Here is an 18,919-nt window from a genome sequence, read left to right on the forward strand (position 1 = left end):
CCGTGCCTCAGTTTCCAAATATAAAATGCTTTCTTACCTCACAGGGGAAATAGGGAAGATAAATTGCATATTGTTTGTGAGGCACTCAGATTTTACAGAGCCATAACAAAGCTCATGAGGAAATAATTCCATATTCAGTGCTGGGTTTGTATGTAAGGTACGGGGCCACACACTGGATGATGTGGAAATAAGAAATACTGAACATCTGCTTTATTCACTGTGGCCCATCTCTCTGTGTGCTGAATGTAACAGCAATCTTATGAAAAAATATCTGATGTAATTATAGACTATCTTAATGCGTATACACAAGGGGATAAAATTAACATTTCAATTTTTTCATTTCCTGACTTTTGAGTGCTTTACTATGCAACTTTATAAAGTATTCTCTTAACGTAGGTTTTGTTGTTTGGTGGCGTGGGGCATTGGGTATGGTATATACTTGGCCAAATTCTTTACTGGTATAAATTGGCACAGCACCATTGGCTCCAATTTGCACCAGCAAAGAATTTGACCCACTGTTTGTAAGGCTCTTTTTTCTTTTTTTAATTAAAAAAAAAAAAAATTGTGAGCAAAAACACTTCAATTACATAGTTGTTAGCAAACAGAAAACATTTCCTTAAAAATACACATTTATATGCTGCAATATCATTCCACACAATATCATTTAGTGTGTTGAACCATGGTTCAAAATGAATCGGTGTGTAATTGGAAAGACTGACTGTTTTACAAGATAGAATTTTTGTGATTATTGTCAGAATCTTTTCATGTTAAAGAAGTTAATGTGTATGGGGAACAAATAGTCAAAAAGCATCATTGTGCTATCACGGGAATGTGGGGTTAGATACCAGTATTCTTGCCTCAGACTTCAACAGGCCCTGTTTATATGGGCAAAAGTCTTGTATTTCAAATATTAAAGACACTAACATTTTAAGTGCTTCTGTTTTTTCCCCAAAGACACATGATTTATTGCTGCTTAGGTTCTCTATAAAGACGTAACCACAAATCATTGTCTTTTTTTTTTTTTTTTTTTTTTTTTTGACATTCAGAACATTAGTGATTTTAGATGTGCTCTATGTGCCAGATTCCATAGTCCCTGATTTGCAAAACGTTTCTGCTACCTGTAACATATTTGGGCTGTCTTGGAGAAAAGCTGCAGTATCAGACATGCACAGCCACTCTTTTTAATCAAATTTTTAACAAGCAGGAAGAACAGCTCATGAGAACATCCTGCAACTTGCTATATACAGATATTGTTAGGAGAGCTCTTTTGTTCCTTGTTCATAGTACTATGAACATTGTCATTTCTGATCTGAGAAAATGCTAAATTGGCAAATCAAATATCCCTGTCCTTCTCCCTCCCTTACACTGATATCATTCTGCCCATCTGATTCTAATATTCTGGGCAGAGTTATTTGTTTCAGTAGTATGATCAGAATCCCTCCACCTAATCCTCATGTATTGTTTTGTCTCCAATATAATGCATAATAAATATTCAATTATCTAGCTCAAAATCTAAGTTTTGTCTCTTACTTTTTCCTGTATTATATGGTCAACTAGAGATGTGTCAACTAATTTTGCCTATTTTTGAACACACCCAGATTTCCTGGGGTCAAAAGATGGATTTGAATTCAAATGCTCTTGACTGAGTTTGCACCTTGCCTGTGGGTGATCATGAGACGAACTGAGCAGAGGGGAAGAGAGAAATCCAAAGGAAAATCTGAGGGTGGGCAGAACACAAACACAAATACAAAGTGACTGGGGGGGGAGAAGGAGTTAAAAAAAAGAGAAATGAAGTTTGCCCATATGAGATGCTCAAGATTCTCCTAATATAATCTTTAAAAAGGGAATGTCTCTCAAATTACAGGAACAAAGTGTTGTGGACACAAACTAATGTTGCAAACAAACAAAATATAGCTTTTGCTAGGGTCACAGATGTTTGATAGGTTCACAGAGCCTCAAACTCCACAAGGTTTGTGCATCTCCATTTAAAAGAACAATATAGTGATGCAATCATAAAATTATAAAAGAGACAGGGCAGCTTTAAGAGAGAAACAGGAAGTTGTAACTAGAATCCAGCTGAATTCTGAGCTGGTGGAGTTTGCCGTGAGGCTGCAAATAAAGCAGATGTGTTTGTGAATTTCAGTAGTGTCTAGACTTTCTTTCACCAAAGTTGATAATATAGCATTTAACCTCTGGTGTTTTCTTTATTTTGTATTTTGTTCCTCCTCCATTTTTTTAAGTACTCATTTAAGGGGAATGTAATGGAGAAATTAAGAAAATATCTGTCAGTGAGAGATGAGGATCAATTTTATCATCAGGGAGCTGTGGAATTGCTGGTCTTTAACTTTTTGCTCATTCTTACAATATTAACCATTTGGTTATTTAAAAATCATCGATTCCGCTTTTTGCATGAAACTGGAGGAGCCATGCTTTATGGTGAGTATAAATTCAAGTGCCAGTTTAGTACTAAACTTGTTGCATGAGTATAATTAGACATTTGAGCTCAAGTGCTGACAAAGCACAGAAAATGCACTGAATGGAATCTCACTAGCCTATTGAAATGTGCAGTAAAATAATAAATGTAATCTTCATTGCTCACAAAGCAGTTATAGATTGACTTGTCAATGGAGTAAATGTCATGAAGAGGTTATCATAGCACTGTGCAAATAATGTATTTCCACGGGCAAATCTGAATCTAATAACCCTTTGGGAATATGGGAACATAGGATGCTTGTTTCATAAGTATGAAATACCAGGTTGAAAGAGATTATTTCATATGAATATAATGAACACTTGTGTGTGACATCCCAAGATGCTGTGACACTAAGTGATGGCAGGAATCTATTAGGACCTCATGGGTCCAGCCCTGTGATCTGATGCAGTTTCAGCTGAAGATTTTTGTTTTGTTTTCATTATGTTGAAAAAAAGCAGACTTTGAAAAGTTTCTTTGACCCTCCCTGAACGTTTTCATAGTATTTGTACTTCATTTTGCCTCTCTAATCTTCTAATCTTCCTTCATGCATTATCCAATATTTTATATAACTCATGCATAGCTGAAAAAAGGGAGATAATTTATCACTTTATAGATCATGCATCCTAGCCACAAGCCACCTGTGACTCTGACTTTCTTATGTATGTCATGATGCTGCTACATGTATTATAAAATTCATATGTGGAAAGGTTGCATATCCTAAAAAATACTTGGACCTGATTTTGTTAGTTGTATGCACTATTTCCATTGAAGTCACTGACAGTTAAATGCATGGAACTTTGGATAATGAGGCCCAGGATTTTAAGACCATTGCTGTTTTAAATTTGAAGGTTAGTAACTGTTTCCACATCAGCGGTATCTTTTTAAAGGAAGAGGGTTAGAGCTGTGGTCTATCAGTCTTCACGTTGTCCCTTTTAAAATTGTTATTACACATATGAACTCTGAAAAGCCATACGAACACAGGATTTACCCTTCATACCAGACACTTGACCAGTTTAGGTCACTTCCTGCCTCTGGCAGTGACCTGATGCTTCAGAGGAAAGTAAAAAACAAACAAACAAAATCTTGTATCAAACCAGTCATGCTGTTCTAAACAGATGGGCGGGAAAGAGTGAGTGTTCCTTTCCTTTACACATGTACATGCCTCCGTTTTGAAAGACTATGGCCTGGTCTACACTGCTGGTGAAATTCAGCGGCAATCGACGGGAGTTACGCAAGCTACACAGAGTAGCCTCCCGTCAACTTTGTAACTTCTGTTTAGCGCACCGTCCCCATTGTGTTGTGCCGACGGGAAATGCGTACCCGTCGATGCAGTGCTATGATTTTTGAGGAGGTGGTTTTATTAAATTGACATCCGGATTTATTGTGTCTTCACTGCCACTCAATCGAGCCATAAAAAATTGATCTTACAGCAGCGAATTTACCGCCGTCAGTGTAGACATAGTTAGTTCCATAACGTAACTCTGTAGGGCTTACTGGCAAATAACTAGAGTGATGGAAAAGGAACTTATGTGACAATCCACCCTATTTTATTTTATCTCTAACTTCTTGGGTCTTATGTTCCCCATGTCAAAAATACATAATATACTGCTAGTAAATAAATCAAGATTAAAAAACAATACTCGGTAGAAGATGATAGTTCACCACTGTTAACAATGGCATTGATTGTGCACGGTTTAGATTGTTCTACTAAAATAGTTTTTATACTGTACAAACCACCTCTAATTTCTGATGATTATATACATTTGCCTATTTTTTTGCTGTTAATCTCTGCATGTGGAGAAACCAATGAAGTGCTACACAGTATTTTCATTATGGCAAACCTGTAAACTATAACATTTTTCTAGGATTTAAACACATAAGACCCTTCCACCTGGCATTATTTGTTTCTTCTGTGTCATGTCCTGTGTACAGTTGTTAATGTTACTTGCAGAGTTAGACACAAACCAAACTATCAAAGATCCAAACACCCCACACTTTTTTTTTTTTTTTTTTTTTTTTTTTTTTTTTTGCAGAAGTTTTTGACTGGATCTGAAGTTAGTGGCTTGGGTTCTGCATCTCTGGTTCATTTTGTGTGTACGTTATCAAACCTGATATAAAAGCAGAAAGAGGGTGGGGAATGTAATACTACTTTGTAAAAATGTCAGTCTCCCTATCTTAGGGTTTTATACTGCTGCCCATCACTGTAGCTTCTGAGCATTTAATTTCAATGGCATTTTCAACTCCTATGACACGAAATATTTGTCCATTGCCTTGCACCTTGTGTAGCCATGAATACCATTAAGCAGAGTATCCTTTTTAATGTTGATTAAATTCAGTTGCCAGTTGAGACCTATGTTGAAACCTGAATGGAGCTCTGTATTAAGAAATTCCTGAACAAAGGATACTGAGTCCATTTAATCTTCTATTACTCATGACAAATTTCAAAAAAAGAGAGAGACTCATTTCTATGGCTTACAGGCTTAAGCTATAGTCCTTCCTGCACCTAGCAATATTGGGTATGGTTTTAGGTATTCTTAGCAGTGTGAAATAGGAGTGATTTAAAGAGAACCAGCTTTTTATAACAGATCAATACTATCAACCTCAGAGGAAAATCGGTTGTAGGAATCGCTACAGAACCACGTGCTTGCACTGGGCCAAATTGTGCTCTCACTTACTCTGGAGTCAAACCCGAGTAGCACCACTAGAATTGGTTCTGATGCCTGGCACCTTGTGCAGACATTTATATCTGATTTTTACAAATCAGATTAGTAACATTTTACACCCAATTTGCAAGACATTAGGCCCCGATTCCACAATTCAATATATGGAAGCACAGAGGTCTGCTATTTGGATCCATTTTCAGGATATAAATGAATACACAGTCTGCAAGCGAATGGAGAATCAGTATAATTACTTACAGAATGATGTCTGGGACTGAAACAGTTGGCAATGCAGTGTATGATCATTATTTATGCGTGTGCCATTAAAGAAGATGGTCAGAGAAAGTTGAGGAAAATTAGTAAAAAGGTGTGATGGAGATTTAGGGCCTGATCCTGTGAAGTGCTGAGAATCCACAACTCAGGCCACTAAGCCCTGTGGACAAAAGAATGCAGATTTACCTGTTGATTATTCATTAATTGGTTTGCCTTCCAATCTCCCCTTGTATGTGTGCGTCTGATTGTTGCAGCTAGGTTCAACGGTAAAATTCTGTGTAGAATTCTTGGTAAAGCTCTGGGATGGGCCAGTGTCAAAGCAGGCAGTTGAATGAGGTGTGAAGAAGCAGTTGAGCAGCAGCATGGGCAGTAGGAAATGTTGGCATTTACACTTTTAACCATTTTATTCTAACAACATTACTTACATAACATGGTGCTTCCTGGGAGGAATCTGAAATGTACTTTTGAGTACCCAGCAGCAAAGGCCTTGGGCCTGGCTTTCAGAAGTGCTGCGAACCCACGACTCCAAATCAGACTGAATACCAACATCAGTGGTCACTTCTGAAAAATGATGATCTTGACGACAAAAGGTCTGCATCTACACTACAGAGGTACGCAGACATAGGTCTGACACCATAGCTTTGTCGGTGTAGTACCAGAGTGTAAACATACCCTCAGGAAGGCAAGGCCCAAAGCAGTTAGAGATCTGTTATTTAAAATCAACATCAAATCCAATTTACAAATAAACTGATGTGCAGAGGGCCGGATCCATCACTCCATTTCACCAGATTTATGCTGGTGTAACTCCATTGTAATCAATGAAGTTTTATTGGAGTAAAACTAGAATAATGCAGTAGAGAATCAAGCACAAGCTAGTGTCCCATGGCAAGTCAGTAATAAAGCCAGGAATACAGGTTGGAAGAGCCTAAGGTTGTCCTAAGACACTAAACTCCAGCTGCTTTTTCCTGGAAACTGTTTACTGGAACTAGGACAAAAATGGCGAGCTTGATCCTTTGAGGTTCTGAATGTGTGCTGAGCATTGCACAATTCTTTCAAAGGGACTGTGGGATCTAACAGGATTAGGCCCTAGAAATGGGAGTCCATAGCTTGGGGTAAAATGACACAGATCACAATTTTCCCTTTTTCTATTAATGTATCAGTGATGAAGAATGATCTTTGAGATGTAATTTAGAGCCTGGAAAAACCAAAGCAGGTTGCAATAACACAGTACACGTGTTTGAGAAACATTCATATCCAAAATGGACTTCTTTGTAGTTGGAATGTAAAAGAGGAATGTTCTTAAATCAAACATGAAGAAATTCAGGTCTGCTCTGAAATTATTCCTTAACAGTCAAGAGAATTAAGCAATGGACTGAACTGCGTAGCAAGGTCTTGAGCCACCTTCATTTAGAGGTGTTCAGAAATAGCTATATAAAATCTAGTGGGAGGAATATCCTTTTTGATCCTTTTGTTTGGCCTTGATGACCTCCAAGGTCTTTTCTAACACTATCATTTACAATTAAGTGTTTGATCCTACTTCCACTATAGTCCATTGGCAAAATTCCTATACTTCTGGGAGACTAACAAGTGGTAATGGGATTTTTTTAAGTGTCTTTTTATGATTCAGTCCAGCATCAGAATAGTCACTTTAAAAATGAATTGTCTGAAACGTCTGTACTAGTCACTAAGGGAAACGTCATAGGTAAAGGGAACCTGAGAGGAGAAGTCATGTTCTAATTGGATGCTGACTTCTAGAGTGTTAGGGACTGATTCTAATCAGAGCGGAGTGTTCTCAACCTGCATGATGAGAACCTGTATTAATGACTGAACTGCATGCTCAGTGAATGTTATGATATCTGAAGCAGTCTGTCTTGTGCTCATGGTACAGCAACCTGTAACAGTGGTGCCTGTTTTCTGATTATATGAATTAATCCTTTTCTGACTTGTTCTCATGCAATTTGTTTTTTTAGAACCTCTTGTAAATTATTTTTTCAGAGCTGTTAAGAACAGTTTAAGTGGGAAAATAGCAGCAGTAGAATGGAAAGCATATGTTGTACAACTTTGGCCTATCTTTAAAAAGGGGGTGATTTTAATTAGAACCTGGACTAGGGCTTCTGAGTTCAGCTGTAATAAAAATTATTAAATATTTTATATAAAGCAGAAACTTCTCTGAGTTGATGATGCCTGAACTTTAAAATATTTATTAAATATTTTTTCTGAGGTTTTATATGGTATATTGTTAAATCAGACCTATGGCACGTTCCTTATTACTTAAGGAATAATATAATTCCAATACTTATGTGGTCTCCAGAAACATATTGTAGTGATACAGCAATTGTCTCTTACAGATCCTTCGTAAAGCTTCCATTAGTTTTCTGAATCAAGGGATTTGAATCCATCTATATTTTGTTCAAATCTAAAACATCATGTTCCTTTGAGAGCTCAAGAGACTGAAAAGCTCCATTAATGCTCTAAGAATATTGATTGTCAACATCTGCTGTACTCAATGCAAGCCATCCACTATATGTCTATTGATACTCACAAAATTGCCTATTTTATTTGTACTCTAAAACCATTGATGATACCATTAGGCATCTGGGCAGCTCAGTATGCTACCCTGACCCATATTGCATCAGAGGATAGGATCCAAACTAGGGGAAAGAAGTAACATGAGCCAGGCTTGAATTTCAGTTGTCTTTGTCAATGCTGATTTTTATTTCCTTACAGCAAATTTGATGATGATTTTCAGACCTTAAAGCTCCAGTTCGGCAAACACACATTGATCAGCTTTTCATATATGAATATATTCCTAAGTGTTTGCAGGATTGGAACATACCATAGCTCTGTGTGACTTAAGTGGAAAAATGCAGTAAAATGCCAGAATAACCATTTCTGAATATTATCTGCTGCACCAGAGAACTGTCACAGAAAGCTGTTTGTGACTACTATTGTAGATACCATATCTTGCCTGGACACAGACTAATAGCTGCCCTTGTAGCTTCCCATTTTAAACATGCCACTGTTTGAAATACAGTAGAACCTCAGAGTTATGAACACCTCAGGAATGGAGGCTGTTTGTAACTCTGAAACATTTGTAACTCTGAGCAAAACATTATGGTTGTTCAGAAGTTTACAACTGAACATTAACTTAATATAGCTTTGAAACACTACTATGCAGAAAAAAATGTTGCTTTCTCTTTATTTTTTTTTTTGTAGTTTACTTTTAACACTGTACTGTACTGTTTGCTTTTTTTTCCCTCTCTTTCTGCGGCTGCCTGATTGTGTACTTCTGGTTCCAAATGAGGTGTGGAGTTGACTGGTCAGTTTGTAACTCTGGTGTTCGTAATTCTGAAGTTCTACTGTAATATATTATAATATATTATAACCCAGAATTAATGGACTTTCACTAATATAACAGAGAACACAATTTGTCCTGTCATAGGTGCCCCTGCCTCACATCGTACCCTTCTGACCAACTGTGGCATTGTAGGTGCTCCCTATCTCAGTTGCCCCAAATTTGCTGTCAATAAGTTAAATTAATCTTTATGTAGGGAACAATGACCCTTCTGAGTGAAAGGCCCAATGAAAATACAAGCAAACTTTCACCACAGCATCTTGGCTGGGAAACAGTCAGTCTCAATTTATGCATTCTCCCTGGTCTCCCACTGCCCTCCAGCAGGGTTCTCTTGGTTCTGATCCCTTCCCTGGAGTCAGGTCTCTTGCCACTGCCTGGGGAGAATCCTTTCCTGGAGCCAGGGGCCTACAGAGATCTGCCAACTGCAGCTCTTCTTTGGGACAGTATGTAGTTCCTGAGAGCCTGGGTTCCTCCCATTGTTTTGGAGTTCCCTGTCCCTAGGAGCGTGTCTGCCAGGCTCCTTCCTCTGGTGAGCTGTCCTGGGAGCTCCTCTCCTCGGGAGCTTCCTGTCTCTAGGATCCACCCCACCTGAATCCTGGTAACCCAACCAATTAGCTGCTAACTAGCCAACTAGGACTTCAATTACTTCTAGGTGGGTCTGAGTTGGCTCATTCTCCTTTACAGGTAGGAATTTCCCAGACTTCCCTGACAAGTCCCATATATTTAAAACAGTAGCCAGAACTTGTTTTTGTGTTGCACATATATTAGGTTTCTCAAAGTGTGTTACAAAGCAGTCATCTACTCAATGATAGCAAGAGGCTACGTAGGCAAAACATGACTGCCATCTTCCGACGAGAGCCACAGGCTGTGATGCCAACTCTTATAATTTTGTCACGAGTCTCATGATATTTAGTGTTTCGATGAAAGACCTACTCTTGGAAGCAAGTAACTAGAAAAAAGAATCTCAGCTTTCATATTTTTTTTAAAATGTCTTCTAGCCTTCATGGTTGTGGAGAAAAGTTTGAAAATGTGACCTGAGTGAACCCAAAAGACTCAAACCAGAAGGTTAAAAAAATCCAAAATTTACTTTTTTTTTTTTTTTTTTTCCTAATATGGGGGCAAGGAAATTTTGAAGGTAAGCAGGAACACTGTATGGAGTAAATTAACAATGTAGGACAGTCAGGGAGCAGGTGAATATGGGAGGACCAGAGAATTTAGAGGGATAGAAAAGGGTGAGGGAGCAGGGAATTCCACTGTGGGGACAGGAAATGAGGGCCATAGAGGTAGATTTTGGTGGATGGACAGGATGGGAGAATGTGGCATGGCAGAGACTGAAGGGGAAGGGAAGGAGAATGCACAGCAGGGGAACAGGAAAAGGCTTGAGACTGATGGCAGGGAGGGCAGATAGGGTCCAGAGACTGAGAGAAGGGTCTGAGAGCTTGGGAAAGAGAGCTGGAGAGGAAAGGATGATAGTTCCCCCAAGGGTCAGTGGAGGGGACTCCAAGCAACCAGTGGAAAGGTCCACATTTTTGCATGTGCATTTTGAGTGCATTTAAGGTTGAATTTTCAACCTATAATAATACCTTGTGAGATAGGCAGTTCCCCCTAAAAGTTAAATAATCTGAAGTCAAACTAAAAACCAAAAACTCTTTTAACAAGTTTATTGTCATTCCTGGGGTGTGACTCCTGACTTTTGAACTGTTAGGGATGGCCATCATTGTATTAATATTTTGCATTGGCATGTTTAGTGCCTGTTTCCCTATCCCCTTCATTTTTCCTCCTCCAAGAATTTGCAGGAAGTCTGTTTGCTACCTTTTACTATAGCTAGATTTATTATCTGGTTTATTATGCACATTTCATACAACCCCAGGAAGCAACCTTGGGACTTTTAGTTGGCTGTCTAAATCCTGAGGGATTGAAAGAAAACATCCCTCCTTAACAGTACAGTCAGCATATGGCTATTATTGTCTTTGTCTCACTTCATGAACTCATAGTATTACATATGATTTGATATGCTAGAGGCACCCAGTGTTCAGAGTCCTCTGCAAAACTAGCCAACAACAAGCTCATTCTCTCTCTCTAGGCATTTATACCACTCTCCTCACCAGAGTATCTGGCTATTGACTGAAACTTCAATTTTAACTCTAAATTTTCTGTCTCCTCTGGGTTATTTTCTATGGCTAAATTTCCTTCTTATTTTCCAAAGGGCCCTAAACTTTTTTTCTAGATATTTATATGGCCTCCATCACCATTTATAGCTGAGCATTTCCCAAATATGTATAGATTTATACTATTAGTCAATATTATAGAATGAACCAGAAGACTTATGCTAAGCAAGAACCAAAAATTCCCAACACACTTTTGTACTTATGCTAAAGGTGTATCTTTGAATATTTTATACTCAAGATCAGGTTTTTATTGTGTAGTTTTAATATTCGTTAAATAGTTATTTTTGTGCCTTGTATGTTCCATTTATGTGCCAAAAACAAGCTGTATGTTCCATTGATTTGTCAAAAGCATGATGTTTAAGCTTTGCCTAATAAGAACTGTATGCTAGGAACACTATGGTAGGTCTTCATGGCCTAATAACTACAGTGACAGGAGAGCCCCTCCCTGTAGTGAGTGGCTATACTGAAGCGTTACAGTGGTTAAATTGTAGATGTAGACTAAATATGAGCTGAATTAAGCACACACTTTGGAGCAGACATGCTGAAAACTGCTGCAAGAACTGCTTCCTAGGACCATGTGAAGTATTAATCCTTTTCTGTTTGTGTTGATTTCTTGATGCTCAATACCAATTGAGCTAAGTTATCTGACATCTTATCAATAAATAAAATGAGCCCATTGATTAAGAACAATCCTCACAGCACCCATGGTAAGTTGGGAAGTATTCTTTTCCCCATCTAGCTAGCTCACTAAAAAATAGTAGTAAAGACATGACCGCACAGGCTGCACAAGTCTGTCTGATTTCCCCTGAGCATGTGCTTGCTTGTGCAGCCTATGCTCAAGACTGTGCTTCCACGTCTCACTGCTATTTTTAGCAAGGTAGCTAGTGTGCAGCTAGCAGAGGCATATCTATGCGAGCTGCGATGTAAACGTACATCCACAGCTGCAGTGTAGACAGTTACAGTCAGGGACTAAATCCAATTCTGTGTCTTAACCACAACAGCATTCTTCTTTCCTTGCTATCCATTTTTTATTATTAATTATTTATATAGCACCATAACTGTGCATAGCTCCTGATAGCTCTCCTATCTGCAGAATTGTCGTGGGACAATGTGCATGTAATGACTTCCTATCATAACACAGGAAGTTTGCAGAATTGCTGAGAATAGAATATTATCTCTTGACTTTGCAGTACAGTGTTTTTTGCCACAAAAGCATCCTCCCCTTCTAAATACTTACTTACTTAACATGTACCTTATTAGGCATGCAGTGGCTGAGTAACATGGTTAGTAAAAACATCAGAATGACCCCAATACCTGGATCAGAGAGGTACGATCAGTTCCAAGCACATGTAAAACTCTCATGTCCACCTCTGTATTTCTCCAGAAATTGCCATGTTCATCAGTATTACATCTATACGTTACTGCATCTAATGCACCTCAGTGGTGGTGTTGACAGTGAAGGAGCACCACTATACTGGCAGGATGGCTACATTTAAGAAATGTTGTTCTGTTCTTCTCCATGTGTACAACCAATGCTGTATCAGACACAGTATTTTAACCTCTTGTGTATTTAATCTTCAGGCCTCCTAGTGGGATTAATTATACGATATGCAACAACACCATCAGATGTCGAAAGTGGAACTGTGTATTCTTGTGAGAAGCTGAAGTTTGGCTCCTCCACTCTACTTGTTAATATAACAAACCAAGTATATGAATATCAGTACAAAAGGGAAATCAGCCAACACAACGTTAATGCTCACCAAGGCAATGCAATGCTTCAAAAGGTAAAAGGATTGTTCACCATTATCCTTGTGTGTTATTAAGTGAGTTCTTGCTTTATTAACTTGAGCCAGTTTGAAAGGAGAATCTGTCCCTATTTATAGCATGATATAGACACTGTATTCTGATTTTAGGATGAAAAGGGAGGTATAGGAAGGAGAACAGACAAAAAAAAAAAAAAAAGAAACAAGGTGTAATAGACATCTAGCTGCCATGAAACAGAAAGGAATAATAACTGGCAGCTCAGCTGCAGTCAGGAGGCAGTGTGTCAACAAAACAATTGGCAGAGTTATCTTTGATATGACAACCCCAGCCCCACAAATATTAACTATCTTGAGAAGATCTGGTCAAATCATATTAATGAATGATGGACTCAACTCATTTTCACCCATCAATCATTGAATAAATTACTTACAAATCAGTATTTTCATTACTTAAGCAGCTCTACTTGGAACCCAAATTTTCAAATTTAATTTTATATTTAAAAGTCTAAATTTTTTTGCTCCCCTCCCAACACTCCCTTTTTTTCTAAATCTCTAAGAAAGAGAATGTTGCAAAAACCCAACAAGCACATTTTTCATGTTATAACGAGATAGAAAACACACGTGTGTATCAAGGTTCTAACCATCTGAGAAACTGCTCAAACTTCACTTTTGTTATTACATTCTATTACTGTTTGACTTCAGAACCCCTTGATGTGTGGTGCCTCACCTGTGTTATGGTAATTGTTACTTAAACTCCAAGAGTTGTGTTTATTAGATCTCCATGCATAGAAGTCAGTGGGATTACCCGCAAGCTTAAAGTTATGCATATGCTTAAATTCCTTGCTGAATCAGAGCATGTATGTGTTTGGTTATTTCAGAGTGTTGCTCTCATTAGGAAAAACTAGGCTGATTGGAGGCTGTGATTAGCAAATCTAGGGGGAACGGGAAAATACTGTGATCTTAGACCTATTCAGACTTGAGTGAGTCTTCAGACTTTTTCCTGCAAGCGTATTGCCTCTAGACACCTGCCTTTGGTTGGTGGCTTTGGGCAGCCACAGCAGCCTACTTAGCAGAGCCCTAGCCATAAGCAGACTAAGCTGCAATTGCTTAGGGCCCCTAGCAGCACAAGGGGTCCCCCTATTCGCTTTTTATTATAAGAACTTGCCTGTTTTAGAGTTGGGGGGAGGGGATATTCCTGCTCAGGGCCCCCAAATGGCTAGCACCAGTTCTGCCCCTTAGCCTGCAACCATGTCAGAGTCAGCCTAGAAACTGGGGCAATCTGGCAGCATGGAGAGTTTTTCTTAAATACCACAGTGGCATTTGTCACTAGTGCTTGAAGTGCCACCTTTTGTCTGACATCCAGCTATGCTCAATGCAATGAGTAGCCTCGGTTTCAGCATCATCACAGCACTTACTCTGGAGCTGAATAACTGCTATTATGAGAAAGGAACAGTATAAATTGCACACTGGTGTCTGCTACCTTGTCAGGGGATCATTCTTCCCCCTCTTTCCACATTTTGACATTCTCTAAAGCCTCAGCTCTGTAGAGTTAGCATAGTGAGTTTCTCCATGCCATAGGGAGGGGGAACACGATGCAGATGTGACCTCTGCAAGCTGTGCATGTGGGATTCAGTCCACTTCATCTTGACACTATGCACAAATGCCTTCATTTTTAAAAATTTCAGCAGCATTTAGGAGGTGAAAACAATTCCCAAAGAGCCTTTCTGCCTTTGGTTTAAAAAAAAAAAAAATGCTTGCATTGTGGCCTGTTTTTTATTGTTTGTGCAAATCAAAATTCCCCTTTGACTTCATCATAAAAGGTTCCTAAGATTTTTAGCACAGAGTAGCCTGTACCATGATTTATAAATAAATAAATATAAAAATGTTTTGAGTAATAAAAATATGCAATCAGGATTTTTGATGCCTATGGAAAAGTTTAATTAAACTTACTAACTGATTTTATTCGCACGTTAATGTGACATTTGAGACTGCTGGTTTGAAAGAGTTAGTGGTAAAAAGTTCTTCATCTTTTTTCCCATAAAGTTGTCAGTGTGGTTAAATTTACCTCATGCCATTATTTGCCAGCCAGTTCATACTAGTTTAATCATTCAAAGTAAGCAGAACAGTGTAAAATTTTTTTTTGCTGAGCTCTCACTTCCTGTTTATCAAATCAAGTTATCTGTTGGTAAGAAGACGGAAGTAATTTTGCAGTCTGGTCTGTTTGCTATAAACTGAATAATCCATCTAGTATATTGTACCCATTTAAAAAAAATCACTTAATCTGGAAAGAGGTGCAAGCCATTATGTTAATGACATGCTATCACTTTAGGAAAATATTAATATAGGAGAGCCAACAGACAGAACAGTGGATTACACAGGCTTATTAATATAATGTCTTTTGTCCAGTAGTGCTAGTCTGTAACAGGATTCTGTTGTACTGGAGGTAACTTGAAATGAAATTAAAAAAGCAGAAAGCTGTCTTTGCTATATCTACAGGCCTGAACTTGATGGGGAATACAGGTATTGTACTGGCAATAACAAGGCTGACCTTTTTTGTTCAGACCTATGCTCATTCTAACATCACTTTTGAGAAATCATTTTAATTAGTATCTTATTTTAGGAGTTTTTCTTCCCCAGTCTTTTATTGAAGAAGCAAAAAACACAGTTAAAATGCATCTGTTTTATACATATAGACCACGGTATACACTGATGAATGCACTTTGTTTGAACTCTAGGCAATATTCCATTTTTATTACGTCTTTGTTTTTTCACAATGGCACTGGTAGAACAAAATGTGTTCCATATGGTGGCCAAAACAACTCCTGTGTTCTGGCCTCTTTCTACCACATTCAGACCTGGCTAAACCAGGAAGTGGGAGCTCTCTGTTGGTATAAAGCTGGTCTATGGCAGCTTTTATGCCAACCATTCATCCCACCCTGCAGTAGGGGACACATCATGGAGGAAGGGGGATTTTGGGGCCTTCTTTAGAGCCAGAATGCAATCATGTTCTGCTAATTCTCAACGGTTGTATGGTCTTTTATGGACTGCTGCCAGCTGACATAAGTCAGAAAAGTCCCTAGAGCAGACACAAATGCACAAGGAGAACCAAGACAGGACTCTTCTGTGCTCAGCAGATTCCTGTGCAGGAGATAATCTGGACAAGATCTGTAAATTCCCATGCTTGTTACCCAAAATCTGTTTAACCTACAGGCTATGCTATCTGTCATATTGAGTTCAAATCCTTGGGGTTATAATTTTTCATAGCGATTAGCTAGATTTCATATATATATGGGGATCTGGCTCAGTATATATTTGCGTTAAGATTTTTCCAAAATACAATAAATTAAAATGGAATAGGGGAAAAGGTTGTCTTGCCTGGAACAATATTGAGTTTTTATTCACTATGAAGAAATGCTGTAAATCTTTTTCTCAGTTAGCTCGGCAGGTTGCAGGAATGATGAAGGGTGATTATAAAGGTTTTTTTTCCCCCAAATTATTAAAATTTCACAGGTTCATTAACACTCTTTTTTTGTTGAAGAGGCCAAGTGCAATATGCAGAGTTAACATACAAAATGCTGGTATTTTCCAGTTTGAATGTTGCAATTTGAAGATATAAACAGAGACTAGTAACAAGAGAACTCCCTAACCAGGAAGTTCCCCCATTTAGTAAGGTGACTGCTGCATCACATCTTGGTCCTCTCTAGCAACTGTGGAGGACCTGTGGAGGAATTCTATAACCACTCCACATCTCCATTTCTTTGTAATAAAAGGTTAAAATTTAAATGACATACATAAAACCGTTCAAAATAAATTTCAAATTCCTTAACTATTTATACTGCTATGTCCCCTTATCAATTACATTTAAATACTCCTGAGCATTATTCTAATGATCAAGTCTTTGAGAGGGTCTGATCAGTCTTCCAAACTGTGGAGTTTGTGAATGGAATACCCTGAAGTAGGGGCTTACTTCCTGACAAAGTACATGCAGGTACCAGATCCTCTTTTTGGTGTGTTAAGAAATACTGAAAATTAATCTGATTCCTCTGGAGAAGTTCTCTTAGAGTCTCCACTTGGTACGGCCTGGGAGTTTCTATCAATAATTCCAAATGTCTGGGAACTCTGGACCCAAACTTTGTTCCTGATCTTAGTTCAGGTAGTGCTTTTGTTCTGTGCTGAACATTGAAGTTTTGTTGCTGAATTTTGATTTCAACATCCCATTTTTTTAAAATTCCATCAGGTTGGGCCACTTAGGTTTAAGCTGTACTGTTGCTACAGGTAAAGATGTCTTTAGTTGTCTTCCCATCGGAAGTTCTGCTGGAAATAGTCCAGATTCAAGTGGTGTTGACTGATGTACCAGGAGTGCTTTATATGCAATTGATTTTCGCAAAAATCTTTTTAAATCTGCATTGCTCTCTCCATCTCCCTATTACTCTGGGGGCATTGTAGACTATTAATATGATATTCAAAATCAAAGTCCTGTGCAAAATGTAGGAATGTTTCAGAAGTAAATTGAGACCCATTATGAGATATGAAGACTAATGAACTCCATGACTTGCAGATATTGGGTTTAGGTTCTGGAGGGTCTGTGCCAATGAAGTCTCTGTAAGTTTAGCTAAGTCAAAATATCTGGAGAAGTAATCAGCTACAATAATGCATGTGTGTCCTTTCCAGAAAAAAACAATCTGTGGCTACACTCTGCCAAGGTCTGTCAGGTAGCTTTTGTATAGAGTAATGGTTCTGGTGATTCCCCTCCACCCCCGCCACACACACACATACAGTCCTTGTTGCATATCTTGCAGCCTTCTACTAAGGTGTGAATTTGCCTACTCAGACTGGGTCATCACATGGATTGCTGTGCTTGTGCTCTGCACTTGTTAGTATCTTGGTGTCCTTCATGGATTTTGGAGAGTATCTATTTCTGAAGTTTGTAGGGATAAGAATGTGCTATCCTTTCAGAAGCAGGCCATCTGGCATGTGAAAGGTCATTTTGGTCTTCTCAATATGGTGGTAGGTCAGTTGAAAGTTGACTCCTTAGACCCCGCCCCTTGGCAGAGTTGAGTCTGTTTCTGACAAGTCTCATCTTTTAACTGTTTATCTCCAGTTTGCTGAAGTTACCTGGTAGATGCTGGAATTGCTGCCAGAACAAGGTCAGTGTAGACTTTGATATCTTTAGCTAAAGCTTTTTTCATCTTCTATTGGTGACTGCTCAATTGGTGCTCTAGTGTACCAGCTGCTATGAGTGTTTTCCCTGGAACGTGTTCAATGTTGAAAGAAAATCACATCAGGTATAAATGAAATCTTTGAATCCTGGATGGAAGGTCAGCCAGTGGTTTTGAATCCAATAATGCCACAAGAGTTGGGGTTTGTTTCTTTGTTAAAATTCAATCCAAACAGATATGCACTGAGCTGTTCACAGGCCCAAGTTACTGCTTGTTTCCTTTTCCACTTGAGGATGTTGATGCTCAGTTTCTGTGAGGCTTTTCCTTATGAATGCAACAGCTCTCTGATCTCCTTCTGGCTGCTTTTGTGTAAACACTACTCCTAAACCATATGAAGTCTGCTGCTACTGTTGTTGCATTGGTTACTGAATATTGTGCCAAAATAGGTTGATATATCAGTAGTTCTTCTATTTTGTTCTGGGCTACCTCAGATCTGCATATTGTGACCATTAAGGAGATCTTAAGGGTTTTGTTAGATGAGCTAATTTTGGTAAGAATTTCCCAAAATTGTTTGTCATACCCAGGAATTTTCTTACAGTAGAAACATCTCTGGGTTCAGAAAAGGAGAGTAATAATTTTTGACTGAATCAAGCTGAATTCCCTATTTGCTAACTATGTCCTACACATTTTATCTGGTCTTTTCCAAATTCATATTTCTTATTTAGAGTGAGACCAGCTTGTTGGAAGCATCTCAAAACTGCATGTAGATATTCATCATGTTCATTTTGCCTCTGCAATTTACCAACATATTTTCCGCTTGGCAAGTGATTCCAGGCAAACCTGACATGATCTCAGCGATCCTCTTTTGGAAATGTTCTGGTGGCTGGAGATACGTCAAATGGATGATGACTGAAGCAGTACTTTAGAAACAGGGTGATGAATGTAGCTAATGGTATAGATTGTTTAACAATAGAGATTTGCCAGAAGCCTGCTGTTGCATCTAACTTCAAGAACACTTTGTCTTCTGATGACTGAGCTATTGTCTGGTCAACTGCAGGAAGCATATTT

General features: G+C 38.5%; 1 protein-coding gene across 1 annotated transcript in view; it reads left to right on the forward strand.

The window, feature by feature from the left end:
• Nucleotides 1-2,177: 2,177 nt before the first annotated feature.
• Nucleotides 2,178-18,919, forward strand: part of SLC9A9 (solute carrier family 9 member A9) — a 288,473-nt gene continuing 271,731 nt past the window's right edge. Inside the window, exons 1-2 of the mRNA XM_067556089.1 lie at nucleotides 2,178-2,436; nucleotides 12,511-12,713. Coding sequence (XP_067412190.1) covers nucleotides 2,262-2,436; nucleotides 12,511-12,713 — 378 coding nt within the window. The 5' untranslated portion in view covers nucleotides 2,178-2,261. The remainder of the gene's footprint in view (nucleotides 2,437-12,510; nucleotides 12,714-18,919) is intronic.

Source organism: Emydura macquarii, unplaced genomic scaffold (genome assembly GCF_026122565.2).
Source record: "Emydura macquarii macquarii isolate MOO-44397 ecotype Brisbane River unplaced genomic scaffold, CSIRO-AGI_Emac_v2 contig_18, whole genome shotgun sequence".
Lineage (NCBI taxonomy): Eukaryota > Metazoa > Chordata > Testudines > Chelidae > Emydura > Emydura macquarii.